This window comes from Lagenorhynchus albirostris, chromosome 9 (genome assembly GCF_949774975.1).
Source record: "Lagenorhynchus albirostris chromosome 9, mLagAlb1.1, whole genome shotgun sequence".
NCBI lineage: Eukaryota > Metazoa > Chordata > Mammalia > Artiodactyla > Delphinidae > Lagenorhynchus > Lagenorhynchus albirostris.
Window position 1 is genome coordinate 50885100 of NC_083103.1, and position 20812 is coordinate 50905911.

At 54.7% G+C, this 20812-nt stretch overlaps 1 protein-coding gene across 9 annotated transcripts in view; it reads left to right on the forward strand.

Moving 5' to 3' along the window:
* The window catches only part of P2RY2 (purinergic receptor P2Y2), a 42163-nt gene extending 22239 nt beyond the window's left edge, over window positions 1-19924 (forward strand). For 7 of the 9 annotated variants that reach the window (XM_060159951.1, XM_060159954.1, XM_060159947.1 and 4 more), the window contains 2 exons: window positions 6507-6789; window positions 11746-19924. In XM_060159951.1, the coding sequence (XP_060015934.1) occupies window positions 11750-12880 (1131 nt within the window). In that variant the 5' untranslated portion in view covers window positions 6507-6789; window positions 11746-11749 and the 3' untranslated portion in view covers window positions 12881-19924. Of the gene's footprint in view, window positions 1-1821; window positions 3568-6506; window positions 6790-9239; window positions 9333-11745 lie in introns of those variants that run through there. The other 2 variants (XM_060159955.1, XM_060159952.1) reach the window with 2 other exon arrangements.
* The last annotated feature ends 888 nt before the right edge of the window (window positions 19925-20812 follow it).

Below are 20812 nucleotides of genomic sequence, written 5' to 3' on the forward strand. Positions count from 1 at the left end.
GGGAAATGAATGACCAGGTGAAAGTAGGTGTATAATAGAAGAGAAAGATCTTGCTCCATGGAGAGATACAGTTGGTTCTTGAGCAGAGGGGTTCCTCTACTCCTCTGTCATGCCATCTCCAAGGACTGAGTTGTGTCTGGTCCAGTGAGTAGCTGGAGTCCCTGCTGGGAAGATGGGCAACCTAGGCCCTTCTGGGCGGCTGCTTCCTCCTTGGTGCTCCACCCTGGTGCCCTGTCATCACAGTGACAATGACACTGCCTGGGCACTGGAGCATGGGAGGAGGGCCTCTCTCAGACTTCCTGGGGCCCTCTCCTCTCCTCTCCCCTCCCTCCCCCTGCCTTGGGGAGGATCCTGGTGTTGCTACAGCTTCCTGGTGAGCGCGCAATCTCCCCAGCCTCAACTTGTGGGAGGAGTCTTGCTGTGGCTGGGCTGTGGGCCAGCAAGGATGCTTTCCATCTCACAAGGAAATCCAGGGCCAAGGGATCAGCTCCCCTCACCGGACCATTATGTGTGTAGTCTCCTTCTTGATCCCTCCTTTCTTTCTTTTTTTTTTTTTTTTTTTTTTTTTTTTTTTTTTTTTGCGATACGCGGGCCTCTCACCGTTGTGGCCTCTCCTGTTGCGGAGCACAGGCTCCGGACGCGCAGGCTCAGCGGCCATGGCTCACGGGCCCAGCCGCTCCGCGGCATGTGGGATCTTCCCGGACCGGGGCATGAACCTGTGTCCCCTGCATCGGCAGGCGGACTCTCAACCACTGCGCCACCAGGGAAGCCCCCGATCCCTCCTTTCTGATCCCCCCTTTCCTATCCAACTTCCATGTGGCACCATCTTTTCAAAGATCACCTCCTACCATGTCCTTCCCTGCTTAAGCCCTGCCAGGGCTCCTCATTTTCCTCAGGATTGAGGCCTCAGCCCGGCCTTCAAGCCTTTCCGTGTGAGACCTCAGGCCCTCCCACATTCTGTGCCACCTAACCCTCCACTCCAACTTCACACGACCCCCCAGTCTTCCCCCGACAGGCCACGCTGTCACACCACGGCGTCTTTGCACGTGCTCCTCCCTCTGCCTTCAGTGCTCTCCTACATTTTTGTCTACCTGACAAACTCCGTATCATCCTTCAAGTCCCAGCTCAAATGACCCCTCCTCAGGGAAGCTCTCCCTGACTACCTCCCCACGCCAGTTAGAGGTTACTCTGGATTCCATATCCCCAGGGCTTCCCTTAGTCATGGCTTAATCACTCAAGCGGACTTGGTCCATGTCTGTGTCTTTCTCCCCATCCGGACTGGAGCTCCACAAGGGCCTGACAGAGTCTGATCTGAGTCTGGGTTTGCAGGGTCTTTCTGAGGTTGGGCATATGGGGGTATTAGCAAGTGTTTGTTAAGACACTGTGACTCCTGGGAAAGCGATTTATGATTGTGTTACTCTGAGAGTCTAGACTCCCGTGGTTCTGAAAATCTCAAAACCAAAGCTGTCAGAAGCAATGAATAACAGAAGCGAAGAAACATTTAGCATTCACTCCTGGAACCAGAGACTCCTGGAACTGGACTGTAAGAACCAATGAACTCCAAATCCTGGAAGCACTCTGAGTGAGACAATCAGAATCACAGGCTCACGTATATCCTGGCCAACACTTTTGTCCCTTTTTCTACCTTGGGATCTCCATTCTCCCTCTTTCCGCCGAAACTGGACCCTTCCTGCTTCTCCACAGACCTGATCACGGCCCCTTCTAGGAGGCTTCCCTGACTCCTCTGACTATGACCCCTCCTCCTCTGCTAGGTCACCTGGTAAGTCCCCCTGCTGAGAAGTGTTCGGGGTCTCTTTGCCAAGATGGGCAGATGCAGCCTCCACATTAGGACAGCACATGATCTGCTAGCCCCACGGAGCACCCACCTGCCCCCCTTGTCTTGCTCATATCTCATGAGCTGTCTTATGTAGCAGTGATTCTCCCTGTCTGACCAGTGAGGAACCTGAGGCTCAGAGAGTGGAACTGACTTGACCAAGATTGCACAGCATGGATGGTTCCAAGTTGGAGCCTGAACCCAGGGTTCTTGCCTCTTGAGTATGGCTGGAGACGTTCGAGTGTGATGGGTTGGGGTGGGGTCCAGGGCATTGTGGTTCTGAACTTGTTCAGTTTAGCAACTGCGCGGGGCTGTGCTGTGTCAGAGGTGGATCAGATGGCTTGGAGTCCTGCCCTGGAGTGGGTTTGGGGGTGCTCAACCCCACACTGAAAATTAGAAGACCAGACCTTGATAAGGCCCTTCCTCTTCAGGAGTCTCAGTTTCCTGATCTGTAAGGTGGGAGGACCAGCCTAGCTGACCTGAGACCCACACACTCAGATGCTCTGAGCTCAACCCCAATGGGTGGCTCCTACGGTCAGGATCCTGAGGCCTCCCAAGGGGGAGAGAGATTCCAGAAGGGGCTACAGAGACCCAGGGCCTCCAGCGGAGGCTGCAGAGGCTTCACACGACAACAGCACCTGCTGATGACATCTGAGGTTAGCCCTCAGCTATTTCCCCAGACAAGCCCCAGTGTTCATGGTGCAGAAAGCACACCAGAAAAGGCTGGGGGCCTATTGGCCTTCAGCCCCATGGAGGAGATTTGGGAGGGGGCAGAGGATGACTTCCAAGATTCTTCCTATCCTCCAACCCAGCCTTGTCCTCTCTACTCCCCTCAAGCCACAGAGATGACTGACAGTTTCCCAAACATATGGCCCCAGTTTTCGCTCACTCTGCTCCTCTTCTCTCTCCACCCTCTTGACTCCTACCCATCTTCCAAAGGCAGGTGTCCTCTCCTCCAGGAAGCCTTCCCTGATCACTGCCCGCCCCCCATTCCCATTAGCGTCCCTCTTGGTTCCTTCAGCTCTCATCACCTTAAGTTGTCACTGACTATTTCTGGTTCTTCCCCTGTCCTCTTCCCTCCACCCTCAGCCTTGACAGTGAGCTCCTCAAGATCACGGAAGGGTCTGACCCACCTCAGGGTCCCTAAGTGCCCCGCACAGGGACAGGTGTAGGTATGGCAGCCCCTGTAAAGGGTGAGTGAGTGATGGGGTATGGTGGGGTGTAAGTCCTGCTGGGGGTCCCTAAGCTGCCCTCCCTTCTGAGGATAGCCTTCAGTGTGGGAACCTTGATCTGTGGTCAGTCTGGCTGTGACCTTGCTTCTCTGCCCATAATACCTGTGGGTTTCCTGCCCCTCTTATCTTCCTGGGATACCCCCATCCTCCCTGCCTTCTTCACGTGCTAAAATCATATCTCTTTTAATTATTTCACAAAATGAGTCTAAATCATCTCCTTTAGTCATCTCGACAAACTTACGAGGCAGATACTGTTCTTAGATTGCAAGGAAATTGAGAGTTAAGTTGTGGAGCTGAGGCTTGTCCAGATCCTATAGCTGGGAATGGCAGAACTGGGATCTCTCACCCGCCCAGTGCCCTCCCCTGCCCCTCAGTGGTGTTCTGGATCCAGAGCCTCTGTTTTCCCTTCACAGCACTCCACCCCCAGCAGAGGCAGGCAGCAGGAGTTTCCAGAATGGTGATGGGTCACTTTCCCCTGTCAGACTGGACAGGGCCAGCCAGGTGGGTATGGAGCAGGCAGTACATTCCAGAGCCACCCTAGTGGAAGCTGGAATGTTGTCCAACCACCTTGGAAATTCTGCAACCAGCCTGGGAACTGCCCCAGTCACTCCTCCTGGCTTTGGGGTCACTAGCCTGGGACCACAGGGAGACAGACCCAGTGTGGGATAGAGACAGAGCCAGGTTAAGGGAGAGGGTAGTCCGTCTGCATGCTAGGCTTGGCTCTGCCCTTGCCTTATTGGTGACCTTGGGTGAGATCTTGGGCTACCCTTTCTGGCCTTGATGTTTTTTTTTTTTTTTAACTGTAAGATGGGTACAGTAACCATCATGGCTGCTTCACAATGGGGAACTACCAGGAAGAGTAGCTCTTGGGCCCTGCCAGTAAGATGTTCCCTCCGGTGGAGAATTAATCAGACAGGCAAAACTGTGGGGCTCAAAGAGGGCTGGTCAGGGAGCTTCCTGGAAGAGAGGATCCGGGCTTTGGAGGGTATGAGGTAGTTACCCCAAAACTGGGTTCGCCTCTTCATGGGCATCAAGCCAAAAGGCATAACCCAGCCAAAAAGCGGGAGAGGGAAGTACTTACTACTTGCAGCAAGTAAGGAGAACACCGGGGACCTTTCCCAAAGCAGTGTCTCACCGAACAGCAAAATTGGGGGAGTTTTAAGCTAAGGGTACATGAATACTCACTTGCAAGGGATATGAGCAGAGAACTCAACATATAATTGCGGCAAAGGTTGACAGGGTCTAAGCTTTAGTTGACTGAGGACTCAAGTCAGAAAAGGTCATCATCATCATTCCTTAGGTTCCAGTTGATCTGGTGGTTGAGCCCTCAAGGGGGGGTTTAAATTTTGCAGAACTGCTCAAGAAAGTGCTTCAGGCTAATCTTTACCATTGAAACAGAGCTGGGAATCTTTACAACTGATTTATTGTATTTGCTATTGCTACTTCTCTCGCCCTTAAGATCATTAATTACTGAGACCTGTTCAAGGGCAAGCATTTTTGGCCAGGTTTAAATCCTAGGCCTAATATGGCTTCTCTTATGCCAAGAAAGCCATGCCTGGTTTTCTTTCTCTGGGGAACCCCTACCTTATCTGCTTACAGTCAGGGGCATAGCTCCTAAAGTCAGACAGACGGGGGCTGCTCTGCCATTTGCTAGCTCTGTGACCCTGGAGAGGTCATTCAACCTCTCTGAAATTCTCAGGACTAAACGAGAAGAGGTTGATGGAGCCATCTAACATGGAACTTGGCACAGAGAAAGCATTCAACTCTTGTTATGACATAGCTGTTAGAAGATAAGGGAGGGTATCCCTAAGCAAAGATATGACCACGGGACTGCTTTTGCTGTGTTGGAGACAGAAAGATGAGGGTGGAGGCGGAGAGGGAGAGTGGTGTGGAGGACGGCAGGCACCAGATCAGCAGGGCTTTGAGTGCCAGGCTCAGGAACTTAGATGTCAACCTGAGGGCAATGGGGAGCCATGGAAGGATTTTGAGCTCCATAGTATGTGGTCAGATGTGTGGTTTAGGAAGACCCATAACTGCAGTATGAAAGATGGACAGGAGGGGCAGGAGTGGAGGCAGGGAGTAAGTAGGCTAGTGCAATGGTCTGGAGGAGAAATGCAGGCTCAAAACCACGGGGTCGGGAAGAGTGGCACGTCTAAGCCACTGCATTGGTCGAACTGACAGGGCTTGGTGAGTGATGGTTTCACATGGGTGGGAAAGAGAGAGGTTGTCAAGGGTATACTGGAGCTTTGAAGCCTGGAAGGATGGATGGTAGAGACCCTTCTCAGAAATGGGAGAGTGGCTTTGAGAACGTGTGTTGTTCTACCCTAGTCTTTTGAGTGAAGATATCCCCCTAGGAGGAGAAGACTGGGTGTGACCCTGGTGGAGTGGGCAAAAAGGTGAAGCTCTTTCTTTCACCTTGTCACTAGACTCCAGAACAGACTGGCAAACAGCTACCAGCCCACTGGCCAATGTCAGCCTGAGACTCCTGGGGCAAGGTGCACTGGGAAAACGGTGGTCCAGGGCCTTTCCAGTGCCCCCTCCCCCTGCTCTATTCCTGCAGCCACCCATCTCCTCTCCCCACTTTCCTCCATGCTTGCATTGTACTTCCAGCTTGGGGACCTGGCTCAGCTGTCTCAGACCCCACTCCCCCATTGCAGGGAAATGAAATCGGGAGAAAAAGGAGGGGGATGTTCTTCTCCGAGATGGGTCTGAGGTTCTGCTGGGACCTGACCACACAGAGGCGTTCCTCCACCAGGTCACCATCCCCTCACTGAAGCACTGTGCCTGCTCTGTGGGAGGGGCTTCAGGCAAGACATAAAACTAGGGCCAGAATCCAGACCTGGGTTCTGCTCTTGGCTCTGTCCCTGGCTTATTGTGAGGCCTTGGGCCTTAGTTTCCTCCTCTGTCAAATGGGAGGTTGGCAGAGGTGATTTCTAAAGGCTGTTCCAGGCCCTGACTGTTTAAGACTCTGGGAGAGAGTGTGTGTGTATACATCTGAGTATGACTATGTACATCTCTGTGTATCTGTGTATCCAGGTGTATCCATGCCTGTGTGTGTCCTTGTGTGTTTACAACACCTGTGGAGGAATGGTTAGAGGTGGGATGAGGGAGGAAGGGTATTCCAGATAGAGACCCAGCTTGAGCTAAACTAGATTGGCCAGAGTACTGTCGAGTGTACACTGGACAAGGAGGGTATTGACTGTTTCCAGACCAGGACCAAGGGAGGGGACACTGGAGGCTCAGCTCAACTCTGCAGGGTATGGGGGAGACTCTGCCTGGCAGAGCCACCCTCCCGTGAAAGGGGACCTGGGCCTGAAGGTTGGGAACAACTGTCCCTAGAACATGTGAGCTAAGGGTGGACGGCTAGGGGTTGAGGGTGGGCAGAGGACACTCCTGTCTACCGGGACAAGCACACCAGCTCACCTCTTTGCCTCTTTCAGACCAAGATTGGAGCAGAGGAGGCAGCCCGGGGAAGGCTCAGCCTGGCTGACTTCCCGTGACCCAGAGCCCAAGCTGTCTCCACCTCCCTGTCTCAGGAGCCCAGGCACTGCCTGCCCTGAGAAATGCTGGAAGCTGGGCGAGGCCCCAGGCCAGGGGACCTGTTTTTCCTGTTTCCCACAGAGTTCCCTGCAGCTCGGTCCAGGGGTCCAGGCGGGTGCATTCATGAGTGAGGAATCTGAGCCTGCGCTGAGCATCCTGACAGTAAGAGCAGGGGCTGGTCAGGTATGGGTGTGCAAGGGCGGGGTCTACTGGCTGGGAGGCTGGGAGGCTGGGAGGCTGGGAGGCTGGGGGGCTGGGGCCGGTGCACTCGTGCATGTGTATACACTGAACTGGGGGTAAATCAAGGGGATCTGTGCCCTGCTCCCTCGTTCCCAGGCTGTGATGAATTTAGGCTTCAGAGCCAGACAGCCCTGGGTATCAAACCCAATCTTTCCAATTCCTGGCAGTGTGACCTTGAACAAATAGCTTAACCTCTATGGCGGCATCTGGCAAGGAATGAGGTGAGGGATGAAATGAGAATGCTGCAGGGAAGTCGCTCTGCCCAGACTTGACCCCTACAAAGTGAAGGCGGGTGGTGATCTAGGATCAGGAACTCCTGAACCAGAGATGGGTGAGGTAAAGGAATGTGGATCAGAGAGCTGACCCGTCTCCAGAATGCCTGGGTCCGGTTCCCCTCCCTCTGGCAATTCTCTGATGTGTCCGGAGTAGAGCAGGGCTCTTGAAAGAGAGACAGTCCAGGAGCCTGCCTAGGGCAGGAGCAGGCCTCAGGTGAGCTGGGCCCCTGGAGGGCTGTTGTGACCCCTGGCCACCTAGGATCAGCTGCTGAGAAATCCTTCAATGTCATTGTCCTGTGAAAGGTCCTCAGAGGAATAAGGGAAAGGAGAGCCACCATCATAAAGCTTAGCCTCCTCGGGCCTCCCATAGCTCTTGTGCTTGCTTCATTCATTCATTCACTCACTCATTCGTTCATTCTCTCATTCATGTCATACCTGCTTTGGATCAGGCCTCTTGCTGGATGATAGGACCAGAGAAAGGAATCAGATGGACCCAGCCCTCCAGGAGCACCTGGAATGTGTTGGGGTAGAGAGTGGAAGGACAAATTCCCAGCAGGGTGTGAGGAATGCCCTGGGGGATCAGTGATGGAGGGGGAGAGCTTCAGAGATGAGGTGACATTTGAGAAGAGCCTTGAGGGATGGGCAGGATAGAGTGCAGTGTGTGTGGGTCTGGAAAGGCTTTCTAGACAGAAAGAACAGCTATACACAAAGGCAGGAAAGCCTGGCAGGCACTTACATGGCTCACATCTCCCTCCACACTAGGAGCTCTTGAGCGCAGGGCCAGCCAGAACTGGACACAGAGGGGCTGGTGAGTGGTGTTGGACAAAGGTAGGCGGGAGCTGGTCCTGGGGAGCTGGGAGTGAGGCCCCAAGGGCATCAGGGGTCAGGAGAGGCAGTGGAGAGGGTTGATGGAGAGGGCTGGGCACTTGGCTGTCTCCATAAGCAGGGGCTGGTCAGAGCGGGTGGGGCAGGAAAGATGTTCTCACAGGTTGGTGGGCCAGCCTGTGGAGGGGTAGGACAGGCAGGGTCAGTCTGGACAGGGGCCACAATGATAGAGTCCCCAGCTGGCCTGTGAGGGTGGAGGTCAGGATGTCTTAAAATAGGTGGAAAGGGCAGCTCCCTTGGTTCATGAGAGACTTAGGGAAGTTTCTGCCCCTCTCATCAGTGTCAGAGATTCCATCATGAGTAATTAGCAAGAAACTGTGTAGAGCAATGAGATGTTGACCATGAAGGGAAGATGAGGGCCCTGACCCCGACTCTGAGGAGAGACCCAGCAGGCCTCAGCACCTGGGCAGGAGCGGAGCAGCAGTGGGGAGGTGGGGCTGGGGGGATGCTCCCTGAGCAGGGAGTACAGAGGGGCCACCCTCCCTGTCTCCAGCAGGGCAGAGCACCTCATGGCGGAAGTTTGAGAACCACAGTTCTACCAGGCCAGGGGATTCAGCCCATGAGAGGTCTGAACCTCAGGAGGGCAGGAAATACCTGATGTCCTCTGGGGCTCTGTGGTAGAGCTGCACACCCCAAGCCGGTGTCCCCAGGGGGAATGGCTCCTCCACAGATTCTTAGTCTCACACCCGGGCTTCCAGGCTCCTCCTACAGCTCCTGTGAGCCAGCAACTCCTGCTCATCTCCCAGTGCACCAGACCTGCTGGTCCCAGCCTTCGCCCTTCCCCACAGTCCATGATGTGGCATCTCACACTTACCATGCCCGACACTGAGTTCCCCCTCCTCCCGGCCCCTGAGCCTGAGGCATCCTGGCCCCTCCTCCATGCAAACTCCCTCTGGACCAGTCTCTCCAGCCACCCTCTCAAACAGCTCTCAGACCTCTTCCCTCACGAGGTCCCCAGGCCTGACCCCAGCTTGGGCCTTGGAGTCATTCCCCTGGTCCACCACACTCACCTGCTTCACAACCTCCAGGACCTTCTATCTCTCTCTTCCACCCCTGGCCTGAGAGAGCTCCCCAAAGATTTCAGGAAAAAGCTGCAGGTGAGCTGAGCCTCGAAGCTCGTAACACACAGTGTACCTGCTGTGTGCCAGGCATGGCTCCAAACGTGTTACACGAATTACCTAATCCTCACAGCAGCCCTGTGATATAGGTTCTGTTAATCACCTCATTTTACAGATGAGGGAACAAAGGCAGTCTGTGTCCAGAGGCCGGGTTCTTCTTAATCACCGGAGTTTGCTGCGCTGATGGACAGAGTTGTAATTTCAACAGGTGGAGGCGACGGGTGTGAATGGATCCCAGATTGAAGGAGCTGGGAGGCAAAAAGGCTGGGAGGCAAAAAGCATTGGGTGCGTTCAGGAAACTGCAGGTCACAGGGGATGCAGCTGGTGACAGAGGCTGGATTATGAAAACCTCTGGTACCAGACCGAAGAGCTGGGTTTTCTCCTGAGAGCAGACAGGAGGCACAGGAGGTTTCAAGCGGGAGAATGACTTTGTCTTTTCCAGAGACCCCTCTGGACTGGGGGGACTGAGGCTGGAGACAGGGAGGCCGATGCAGTGGCTCCAGCAGCAAGGGTGGAGGTGACACTGGCTGCAAGGAGGGGAGTGGGATACAGGAAGTGCTTTCATGCTGGGTCCTGAGTCCTGGCCCCAGGACAGAGGGGTCCCAGCAGTTTGGCCCTGCCAGCGCCCCCCACCCCAACCCCGTACTTACCTCCTCACCCTGGATCTGCCCCGGCTCCTTGGGGAGGAGCCTGTGTCCGTGGGAGGGAGGTCACAAGTGCAGGCTCCCTGCCTCCTGGTAGCATCTTTGCTGACAATAGGAGGCAGGGAAGACGGGGGAAGGGGAGGGTTATGGGGAAAGAAGGAGGCTGAGGGAGCAGTATGTCCTTCAGCACCCCTTCATCTTAACTTCATGGGCCTCAGGCTGCTTCTGGGAGACCAGGCTGGGCAAGAAGCTCAGTGTCTAAGGGAGTGGATGTCACCGGCCCCGCAGAATCTCTAAGCCCCAGCCTCTCAGGACCCCAGGTTCCAAAATGAAAGGGGTTTTACAGCCCCAGATTCTCAGGGTGGGGAGGACACACATGACATCTGTCCTCTCTGTCATCCCAGACACACCCACACATAGGGCACAAGCCCTTCTGCAGACTCTGCTAGAGAGATGCTTGCACACCCCCGTAAGCAGAGAGTTCACTACCTCCTCCTACAGCCCCTTCCATTGTGGGATGGACCCAGACAGGAATTGCAGCCTATCCCCAGCCTGTGACCTGGGCCAACTTACTTGAATGATCTGTGTCTCAGCCTCTTTATCGGAAACCTGGGCATGATAACCTGGCTCCCTGAACCGTGTTGTAAGGATAGAATGAAGTCACATGAATAAAGCACACATAGTAGTAGTGGGGCTTGAATAATGTCAGCTCCCCCTGCCCCTTCACACTATTAGAAAGCTATTCTTTGTGTTTGTCCCAAACCTGCCCCTCGGGCACTCCCGTTATGATTTCCAGCCTACCTTCTGAGACCTTTGGGCACACCTTTGCCTTCCAGACTGGGATAGTCTGAGAGAGCTCTTGGTCACGTTGGAGGGGTGGGGAGAGGAGGAAGGTGGCATCCTGATCTCCAGGTGCTCACTGTCTGGGCGTCAGGCATCAGGGCTGTGTTATATGCTCACTGGGGACAAGGTAGGAGAAGGTCAAGGTAGTGATGATGCGTGAAGAGAAGCTGGGCAAGCCTGGAGGAAGCTGAATTTGCCCCCCAGCAGAAGTCCCCCAATGCCCCCACTACCACCTACACCCCAGACTTCCCTGGAATCTTCAGGAGGGTCACAGCCCCATCTGGTAGCCTCATAGGCCAGGGAGCAGGACTTCTGTTTACAGATGCAGAAAGTACCAGAATAGGAGTGCCTAAAAATATTTGCTGAGAGGTGAATGAATGACTGAAGAGGGAGACCCTTGGAAATACTCCCTCAAATACCAAAATACCAGGCACAGGGCCAGAGCCTCCTCAGAGAGAAGAAAGCTGAGCTAAAGGAAAGAACTTCCTGATGCCACCAGGAAGGTGTGGGCTTCCCACTGGCCACAAACAGGCAGTGGGCACTGGGTGTGAGGTGGACCCAGTCAGCCTCAAAGGCCCCTTTCCGTGAATCTCAGATGGTACCCCTTTGGGACCACCAGATCCTCAGGTTCTAGAGCTCAGAATCCTAGATCTAGAACTCTGTGTTCCTGAGGTTCTCAAACAGGGTCACTGATTTTTTTTTTTAAGGCAAGCTGGTAAGTATTTTGGGCTTTGAGGAACATATGGTCTTTGTCACAACTATTCAACTCTATGTAAAGAGATGGGCATGGCTGTGTTCCAATAAAGCTTTATTTACAAAAACAGACTGGTAGGCTGGATTTGGCCCTCAGGGGGTATTTTGCCTCTCCCTGTTCCAAAGTGTTAGAATTATATGATCCTGACAGTCATGGATCTCATGCATCCTTAAGGTTCCAGGGTTCCAAGGTTCTGGGCCCCCTGGGTCCAGAGAGAGAGGCAGATCAGATGCAATAAAAGCCTCGAACGTAGTTGGGCAGATCTTAACCGAGGGAGTCTGTGGGCACTTGGGGTCCCTCATGGCCCTGGTCAGGTGGGGGTGTCAGGCTTCCCTGCTGGGTCCTGATGGCCGTTCTCCCCACCACCCCCTTCCCTTCAGGGCGATGGCCACAGGCCCGGGCCTCTGGAATGGCACCATCAATGGCACCTGGGATGGGGATGAGCTGGGCTACAAGTGCCGCTTCAATGAGAACTTCAAGTACGTGCTACTGCCTGTGTCCTACGGCGTGGTGTGCGTGCTCGCGCTGTGTCTGAACGCCGTGGCTCTCTACATCTTCCTGTGCCGCCTCAAGACCTGGAACGCCTCCACCACATACATGTTCCACTTGGCCATGTCGGACGCGCTGTACGCGGCCTCCCTGCCCCTGCTGGTCTATTACTACGCCCGCGGTGACCACTGGCCCTTCAGCACAGTGCTCTGCAAGCTGGTGCGCTTCCTCTTCTACACCAACCTTTACTGCAGCATCCTCTTCCTCACGTGCATCAGCGTGCACCGATGCCTGGGTGTCCTGCGTCCACTGCGCTCGCTGCGCTGGGGCCGGGCCCGCTACGCCCGCAGGGTGGCCGTCGCCGTGTGGGTGCTGGTGCTGGCCTGCCAGGCACCCGTGCTTTACTTCGTCACCACCAGTGCACGTGGTGGCCGCATTACCTGCCACGACACCTCGGCACCCGAGCTCTTCAGCCACTTCGTGGCCTACAGCTCCGTCATGCTGAGCCTGCTCTTTGCGGTGCCCTTCGCCATCATCCTGGTCTGTTACGTGCTCATGGCTCGGCGGCTGCTAAAGCCGACCCACGGGACCTCGGGAGGCCTGCCGCGGGCCAAGCGCAAGTCGGTGCGCACCATTGCCGTGGTGCTAGCTGTCTTCGCCCTCTGCTTCCTGCCTTTCCACGTCACCCGCACCCTCTACTACTCCTTCCGCTCGCTGGACCTCAGCTGCCACACCCTCAACGCCATCAACATGGCTTACAAGATCACCCGGCCGCTGGCCAGCGCCAACAGTTGCCTTGACCCCGTGCTCTACTTCCTGGCTGGGCAGAGGCTCGTGCGCTTTGCTCGGGACGCCAAGCCACCCACAGACCCCACCTCTACCACCCAGCTTCGCCGCAGGCTGGGCCTGCATAGGTTCAACAGAACTGACACTAAGAGGACAGAAGACTCGGCCAGCAGTGAGGACTCTAGACAGATAGAGTCCACACCGCCTGGTAGTGAAAACACTAAGGACATCCGGCTGTAGGACCGGAACCCCTTGGGCCTGTGCCAGTTTGTGTCGGGTGGGACTGTAGACTTGTCCAAATGGGACAGTCTCCCCAGATATGGGCCATCAGTGAATCAGGCCGGATGGTCAAGGGGGCCGTGACCCCAGTGCTCTGTCATTTGACAGGGGCGCAGTTTGTTCTCTGTGGTCCAGAGAGCTCAGCAGTCCCCACATCCTGAGTCACCATTTGTATGTGAGATGTGGGGAGTAAGGTTTTAAGAAAGGCAAGTGTTTGGGGCCAGCACTGCCCCTGGCCTGAATCCCACATAAATACCTGGCTGTGCCTGCCAAGGTACCTAGGCTGGGCTCCAGACTAATCAAGTCAAGTGGAGAAACAGGCCCAGAGAGGAAAGTGACTTAACCAAGGTCACACAGCCAAGCCTGTGCCTGAGCTGCCTGGGAGGGACAGGGTCGCAGGTTGACCAGAGGACGCTGGTAAGGAGTCAGGGCCGAGCCAGAGGTTCCCACGATGAGTCGGAGTGGTCTGAGTGCCACTGTGGGCTCAGCTCTGAGGGGGACGCCCAGCCCAAGGGATGAACGTCTGGGAACTGATGTCATAAACCCATCTGGAGGCTGGGAGCCAGTTTGAGGCTGGGACTTGTACTAAAGGTGTTGTTACCTGCTGAGCCGGACCCCGTTGTGTAGTTGGAGGTTGGGGATACAGCCTGGGGAGCTCTCACCATCCACACTAGGGTCCTTTCTCCAACCTGTTCTCTTCCGCCTCCCCAGTAGCTGCCTCAGTGGTGGTCTCGTACGAGGAATATAAATGTACTCTCCAGACCCCAGGTCATCCTCCACTTTAAAGTTAACTGGCTTTTATGCCTGGTTTTGCTGGGTACAGAGGGGAGTCAGGTGGGGTCCCAGTCCTCAGGATCCCCCAGTTTAGGATTTAATGGCGATGACCAGTCATGCGCTGGTAAAAGTTCAACCATTTAGCTGACTCTCGGTGGGGGGTGCGGGGGTGAGGGGAACCCATTATTTGCAGCATTGCCAGTTTCTGTGGTACAAATACTCCTGCCACAGCCAGTTTCAGACTACCAATGTGATACCAGCCTCCTTGCAAAATTCCTGAAAAATTAACAGAGGGCTCTTGAGAGCAGGTACAAGTTTCTCTAGCACACCACTGGATAATGCTGAGTGGTTGAGGCAGTGGACCAGGGCATCAGGGAAGGCTTCCTGGAGTGGGTGGACTTCTGAGAAAAGCACTTCATCAGAGAAGAACATCCAGGTGCAGGTGCGTTCTAGGCAAAGACATGGGGGCAGGAGAGCAGGGCCTGCAGGAACTGGAAGCTGGCTGGGCAGTTGGTACCCAGGTTCAAGGCAGGAATGGGGAGGGTGGGCGGGTCACAAGGAGGCCAAGTCAGGGCTCCCTCCTTGCCCTGACCATGAGGTTTCTTTTGCACTGGGGATAAGCGTGGGAGAGATTCACTCTTCCTGTCCAGTCCTTTGCCTCTTGGGAAAATCCAGCTACCTGGCATAATGTCTGGTGCTCAGGCTGGGTCAGAGCTTAGTGTGGGGGAGATAAGTGTCACCTGGGACAGGTTCTGGGTCTAGCCAGGACCACTCTGGAGATGTGTGGAGTTCATCTGGACAGGGCCCAGCCCTAGCCTTTGGGCAGGAATAGGGCAAAACTGACAGACCTCACTTTGAACCTCAAGGATAAGGACTCTCTCTCTCTCTCTCTCTCTCTCTCTCTCTCTCTCTCTCTCTCTCTCTCCCTCTCCCTGTGGGAAAGCCCTTGCCCGATGGGCCCACTCTGCCTGAGAGAAGGTCCTTCTCTCCCCACCCCACCTACACCTACCTCCTATGACTTCTCCACCCTTCCCACTCTGCCTCTTCAAAACGGCACCCCCCAGAGGTTGCTCACATGGGCTCCCCCATGGACAGGGACCTGTCGTAAGCCATGACCCAAATGATTCCTCTGCACTGTGCAATGTGGGTGACTTGCCCAAAGTAGTGTGAAATGCTCACCTCCCACATTCTAGGTTCTATACTCCTGTTAATGTAGCCCGTGTCCTTATGAGCATTTTTGTGATGATGTCTTACAGTCTGTCCTTGAACATTTCTTGCAGGCCTGAGCCTATCTCTTTCTTACCAGCTGCTGCTCAGGCTGAACCCAATCCCAGTTTATAAGGTGCCTCTACCCAGGTGAGATACTCTACTGGCCAGGAGTGTTAATGCTGAGCTCTGACCCCCTCAGCCCTGCTCAGACTCAGAGGCAGGGAGTTATACATTGTGACTTTGGGGGCTCTCGAGTGTCTATCTGTGGTTGGGGATGGGGCTGTGTCCACCACAGGCCCAAGTTCCCCTATAGTCCCCATTCCTTTCATGTCCTGCCCAGTTACCCCTCCAGCAGCTGTCCTGGAGACCCCAAGAACTGAGAGCCCCACAGCACATAGAGACCACACTATGGCCTAGTGCCAGGATGCCTTCCTTAAACCAACTGCCTACAGATTTCTAAGGACACAGGAGCTAGGGGACAGGAGGGCCTGACTCACCATCTAATCCTGTGGCAGGCACTGGTGGGGGTGGGGAATGAAGACCCTAAGGGAACCAGGGACAGGCCCAGGGCCCCTCCTGCGGACCCTAGTCAAACCGTCTGGCTCTTCGGTGTGGACATCTGGCCTTGTTCTCAGTGCCCAGGCCCCCCGCCTGGTGGGTGAGGTTCTTTACTCTGTTGCCGTATACTATTTTCAGCCCAAGTAAGAACAGGATTTTCCACTCCCAGCCCCAGACCATTGTCCAGCAGTGACGTGGAGGGACCTGCCTGCTCTCAAAATATCTCCTCTTACTCTCTGGGCCTTGCTGCCCTTTCCCCACCTCCTCGCCCTGACATCACTTCCTGGGGCTGTTGACTCCTGAAGGACGCTGTGAAAGGTCACAGCCCCTGACAGGGACCCCAGGGATTATCCAGCCCAGCTGCAGACTCAAGGCCAGAGAGGGGCAGGGCCTTGTCCAAGGTCACTCAGCAGGTCAGCGTGGTGCCTGGTCGTGCGCCAGGGGCTCGGGCTGCCCCTGCAGCTCTGCTCCATTTAGTGCAGGTCAGTGCCTTTGTGGGAATCCTGCCATCACCCCCACCACCCCAGCTCTTCCCACCTCTGATGGAGCTGGGGAGCTGAGGCCAGGGACCTGGGGCGGAGGGGGGCGGGAAGAGCAGCTGGGAGGAGTAAATGCCTGCTGACTGGCCTACAGCAGCTCTTCTCAGTGAGCTCCGTGCAACGGGGGCAGGGGCCCTGGCACATAGGGGTCTCTGCCCCGGGTGGCATTTGTCCCAGGAAGGACACCCTTACCCTCCAAAGGCTAGGAAAGGCCCTGGCCAACATGCCCTCCAGACACAGTTACTCCTATCTTGGTCCAAGTCAGGCCACCAAAGCTACCCCTCTGCCACCACCCTTGTCAAGGCAGATTTGGGCTGATCTGTTTAGAGCCAGGCCCCTGAGGAAGGGAGCTAAGGTACTGACCCATGTCCCAGGCACCAGGCAGTGCCCTGTCACATCCATTATTATTTATTCTTTACCACCACCGTGTGAAATAGACATTATTACCCCCATTTAGCAGATGAGAGGACAGGCTCTGAGAGGTAAGGACTTGCTCCAGGTTATACAGGCAGTAAACTGGTGAGTCAAGATTGAGTTCAGGTCCATCTGATGCCCAGATTAGTTCCCTTTCCAGTATCGCATGCCACTTGCAACCCCTGTGGGGCAGGAGAGTTTGTAAGCGACCCTTTGTGTGATTCAAGATGAGAGAGGCAGTCTAGTGAGGATGGAGTTAAGAGCACCAGTTCTCTGCCCAGACCACCTGCGTTTGAGGGTTGTCTCCACTTCTTCCAGCTGTGGCACCTTGGGCAAATCAATCTTGCAGCACCTCCATTTTCTCATTTCTAGAAGGAGATACTACCTCCCACGTAGGGCATTGGGAGGCTTACCTGAATGAACACACATGAAGCACTTAGAACAGGACCTGGCACATGATAAGCGTTTACACACCAGGCACTGTGCCAAGGGGATACAGAGGCGAGCCAGCTGGACCCTGCCCTCAGGGAGTTGACATAACTTAATAAGTAACCACATTGGGATAAGTGAGTTGAAGGAAAGGACAGTGTGTCCGGCCAGTGAGCAAGAGAGTGTCCCCTGTGGGTGAGGCTTCGCCAGGGTGTGGCGGGAAAGAGCAGGTCCATCCTGGGGTGAGGTGTGGGACCACCCTCTGCCCTGCTTGGCACTGGGTGGCTCTCAGGCTCATGAGCTTGTGTGTGTTTACAGAACCTTGTCCAGGCGATGGGCTGTGGAAGGGCAGTAAGGAGAAGTGATGGCAGGAGGAGGAAGATGAGGATGCCTCTGATCTTCCAGAGCCCTCCCCTATGGGCTTGAGGGCTCCCACCCACCCATGGCAGCAGGCTTAGCCATTTCTCCCAGACTGGTGGTGCCCACCACAGGGTGCTGCAGCCTCTCCTTGGTTTATCCAAGAGTCAGAGACCCAGGGCTGGAGGACTGGCCTGGAGCTGGGCCAGAGCAGGCAATGGATGGGCAGTTTTTGCTGTGTGACCTGAGGCCAACTGCTTGCCCTCTCTGTGTCACTCTATAGAACCTGAAGACCTTGCTTCCCCCATTCCAGTTCTCCCTACCTTAGGGCAGCAGCCGCCCAGATTTTTCGTCAAAGACACAACTAACAGCTACTCCCCCAGGCACTCCCAAGACCCTATGAGCCCTCAGTTCTGAGGACTAGAGTGGGGCAGTGGGTCTCCCCTAGTATCAAGTGACCAGAAAGGTGAAGTGACTCCACTGGCACCACACATTGCCTTGGAGTGGAGCCAGTTGAATGTCTGATGCTTCTGCCTCCTGTGGGGTGGAGGCTGGAACTTGGCCAGGAGTCACTGGGCTGCAGGATGAAGGATGCATTTACCTTCCCCAGGGGTATGTGCTTGAGGTGTGGGGTGAAGGGTGGGGGAAATGAGCTCCAGAAGCCAAACTCATCCTCCTCTGTCCTGATGCACCATGTGACACGGTGAATTTTTTCTTTCTGGGCCTCAGTTTCCAATTTCCCCATGTGCAGCGGGCCCTGGCTCTGCCCGGCCACTCCAGCCTCCTCAGTAGGGCTCGCCTCTCTCTTGGCTCCAGCTCAGCCAGGTGTCCAGTCTCAGCCCTGTCCCAGCCAGGAACAATGGGCCAGACCGAGCCAGCCCCCAGGGGCTCACCTGAGACTATTTTCAGCCCTTGGAGATGAAGTCAGAAAAGGATTTTCCACTCCCAGCACAATGGCTGCCCTGCACCATTGTCCAGCAGGCATCCGCCTGCCCCAAAGTATCGCCCCTGCTTCTACCCTCTGGGCCTCCCTGCCCTACTCCTCACTTCCCAAACTTGACATCACTTCCTGGGCCTGTTACTCCTAAAAGCCACTGTGAAACAGCATGTGAGCCCCCTGGGAGACCTGACCAACTGGAATCAGTTTTCCCTCTTGGCAGGGACCCCAGGGATTATTTGGCTGCATTGAGAGACGGGAGACCAGAGAGGCCTGTGCCTCACCCAGGGTCATGCAGCGGTCAGCATAGAGACGAAATGTGAGGCCAGGGCTCTCTGGCTTCTTCCGTTTCCTCCATCAGCACTGGTCTGTACCTCCTGGGAGTGACAGCTCATCTTGGAAGGCCTGGGGTGGACATCCTGGGGAGAAGCCTGAGTGATGTGGGTGAGAGGGGGTGTACCTTGGGTTCTGACCTTGGAGCTCCCGATTCAGTTCTGTTTGTACCAACTGTGACTTTAGTGTGTGCTGAACTCAGAGTTACCAAGTAGCAGCTTCAGGGAAAGGAGGAGGTCTGGGGACACAGGGAAGCTGAGGCAGGAAGATCAGGGTTCTGGCCCAGTTTAGCCACCACTAGCCCTGTGATTGCAAACTCAGTTTCTTCATCTGTAAAATGGAACTGATAGTACCTCCTTTTCCAGTTTACTGAACAGTGAGCATGCAGTAAGGCACAAATGTGCAACTGTTTTATTTTTCTCCCATCGACTCTCTCTGCTTGATGACGTCTAATTTCCCTTTTCCATCCACAACTGCATATTTGGTAAACTCCACAACTTTGAGTCACTTTTGGATAACAACTGAAGTTCAGTCCAGTTTAAAATTCCAATCGCCTACTTAATTTACTGCTCCCTCCTCCTCTTCCCCTGTGCTGGGAGGACCCTGTTCCCTCTCCTTCGCGTGCCCCTCTCCTCTGGATGTGGGGCAAGGTGAGGAGGAAAGGGACCAGTGGATCATCCCCAGAACTGCCACAGCCCCCTCTTGCTGTCCTTGCTTCTCTGATCCTGACAACCTGTCATCAGTGCCCCTCTGCATGGAATCCCCCAAACACCAGACCACACTTTTGTAAAAGTCTCTTCATTAAACAATCCCAAAGTCACCAATCTGAGTGTGACCCATCTTTCCTCCCTGAGTGATTTTCCTAGAGCTTCCCTCACCTGGCTTGGGAGTGGGAAAGCCCTTGTCCGGCCCCCTCCCCCCTCCCGCTAGGTTGTGAACTCACAGCTGCAGAGATGTCAGGTGTTCTGCTTGTAGAGTCAAGAGTGATGGGTGGGGGACTTCCCTGGTGGCACAGTGGATAAGACTCTGTGCTCCCAATGCAGGGGGCCCAGGTTCAATCCCTGGTCAGGGAACTAGATCCCACATGCATGCCTCAACTAAGGAGCCCACCTGCCACAACTAAGGAGACAGTGAGCTGCAACTAAGGAGCCCACCTGCCACAACTAAGACCTGGTGCACCTAAATAAATAATAATTGTTAAAAAAGAGTGAAGGGTGGTAGAGAGCTGGGCTAATAAACTGAGAGAAGGTATCTAACCCCAATTGTTTTCAGGTTACTTTAGTAGGTGGGTATTTTACCCCTCTGTGTCCTCAGATTTATGTCCTGGAGCCAAATTCCAAATCAGCAGCCACATGAAAAGTCCTACCTCACTGTGGGATTAAACTGTCAGACCAGCCTTTGTGACCAAAGCAATTGCAAAATGTGGGGGAGGAAATTAAAAGTCGTCACCCAGCCTGTGGTAGTGTGTGTGTGTGTGTGTGTTTATGTCTGTGTTTATGTCACACACAGTGGTCACATCTGTGTGTGAGGGAGAAGTCTGAGGGGTAGGGGCTGTCCCGGCAGGTACCACATAGATACCTGGAGACAGAAGGGCCACAGGTGGGTGCCTAGACTGTGGGAGAAAGAGAGGGACCAGGAGGGGCTGCCATGGAGTCAGACTAAAACCAGGAGATAGAAGTAGACAGGGTTGGGGATGACAGGAAGAGATTGGAGTGGGGAGGGGATCCAGCTGCCAGCTCTGTAGACCCCCTTTCCTTCTCTCCCTCGCCATTCTTCCTCCCTTTCCTTCAGTTTCCCTCCCTCCTTACTTCCCATTTCCCTCACCCTTTTGTCCCCTGTCCCCAGAATTCCTGGGAACAAAGGAAATCAAAAGGGGCAGTTCAGAGCTTCAGACATATCCCTTCAATCTGAGTGCTGGCTCAGCTCCCTTGCCGGGCTGTGCTTAGTCTACTGTGGGTCCTGGGTTCATGGATGCTGCCCTGCTGCCCCCTGCTGCCCAGAGCTGGCAGCAGAGGCAGGAATGGGGGCTGGGGTCCAGGCTCTCTCCATTGGAGTGATGAGAAAATGATCCTGCTGGCAGCCAGGTTGTTGGAGAGTGTGAGATAGGGGTAGGACTGAGAATTGAAACTGGGAACACAATTTGCAAAACATACCTGATTTATAAAACAGTTAACAGTGCCTGACCAAGCCGTGATGTCCATCTCAGACTAAGCTCACACTTGAAAACACCCATGTATTTAGACCCACATGTTCCAAGAGAAAACCACAGGCAAACTGATTTAATAGTAATTCTCCACGAGGGCTCCTGTGTTCTCAACATAAGATCTCTGACTCTTCCAGCAA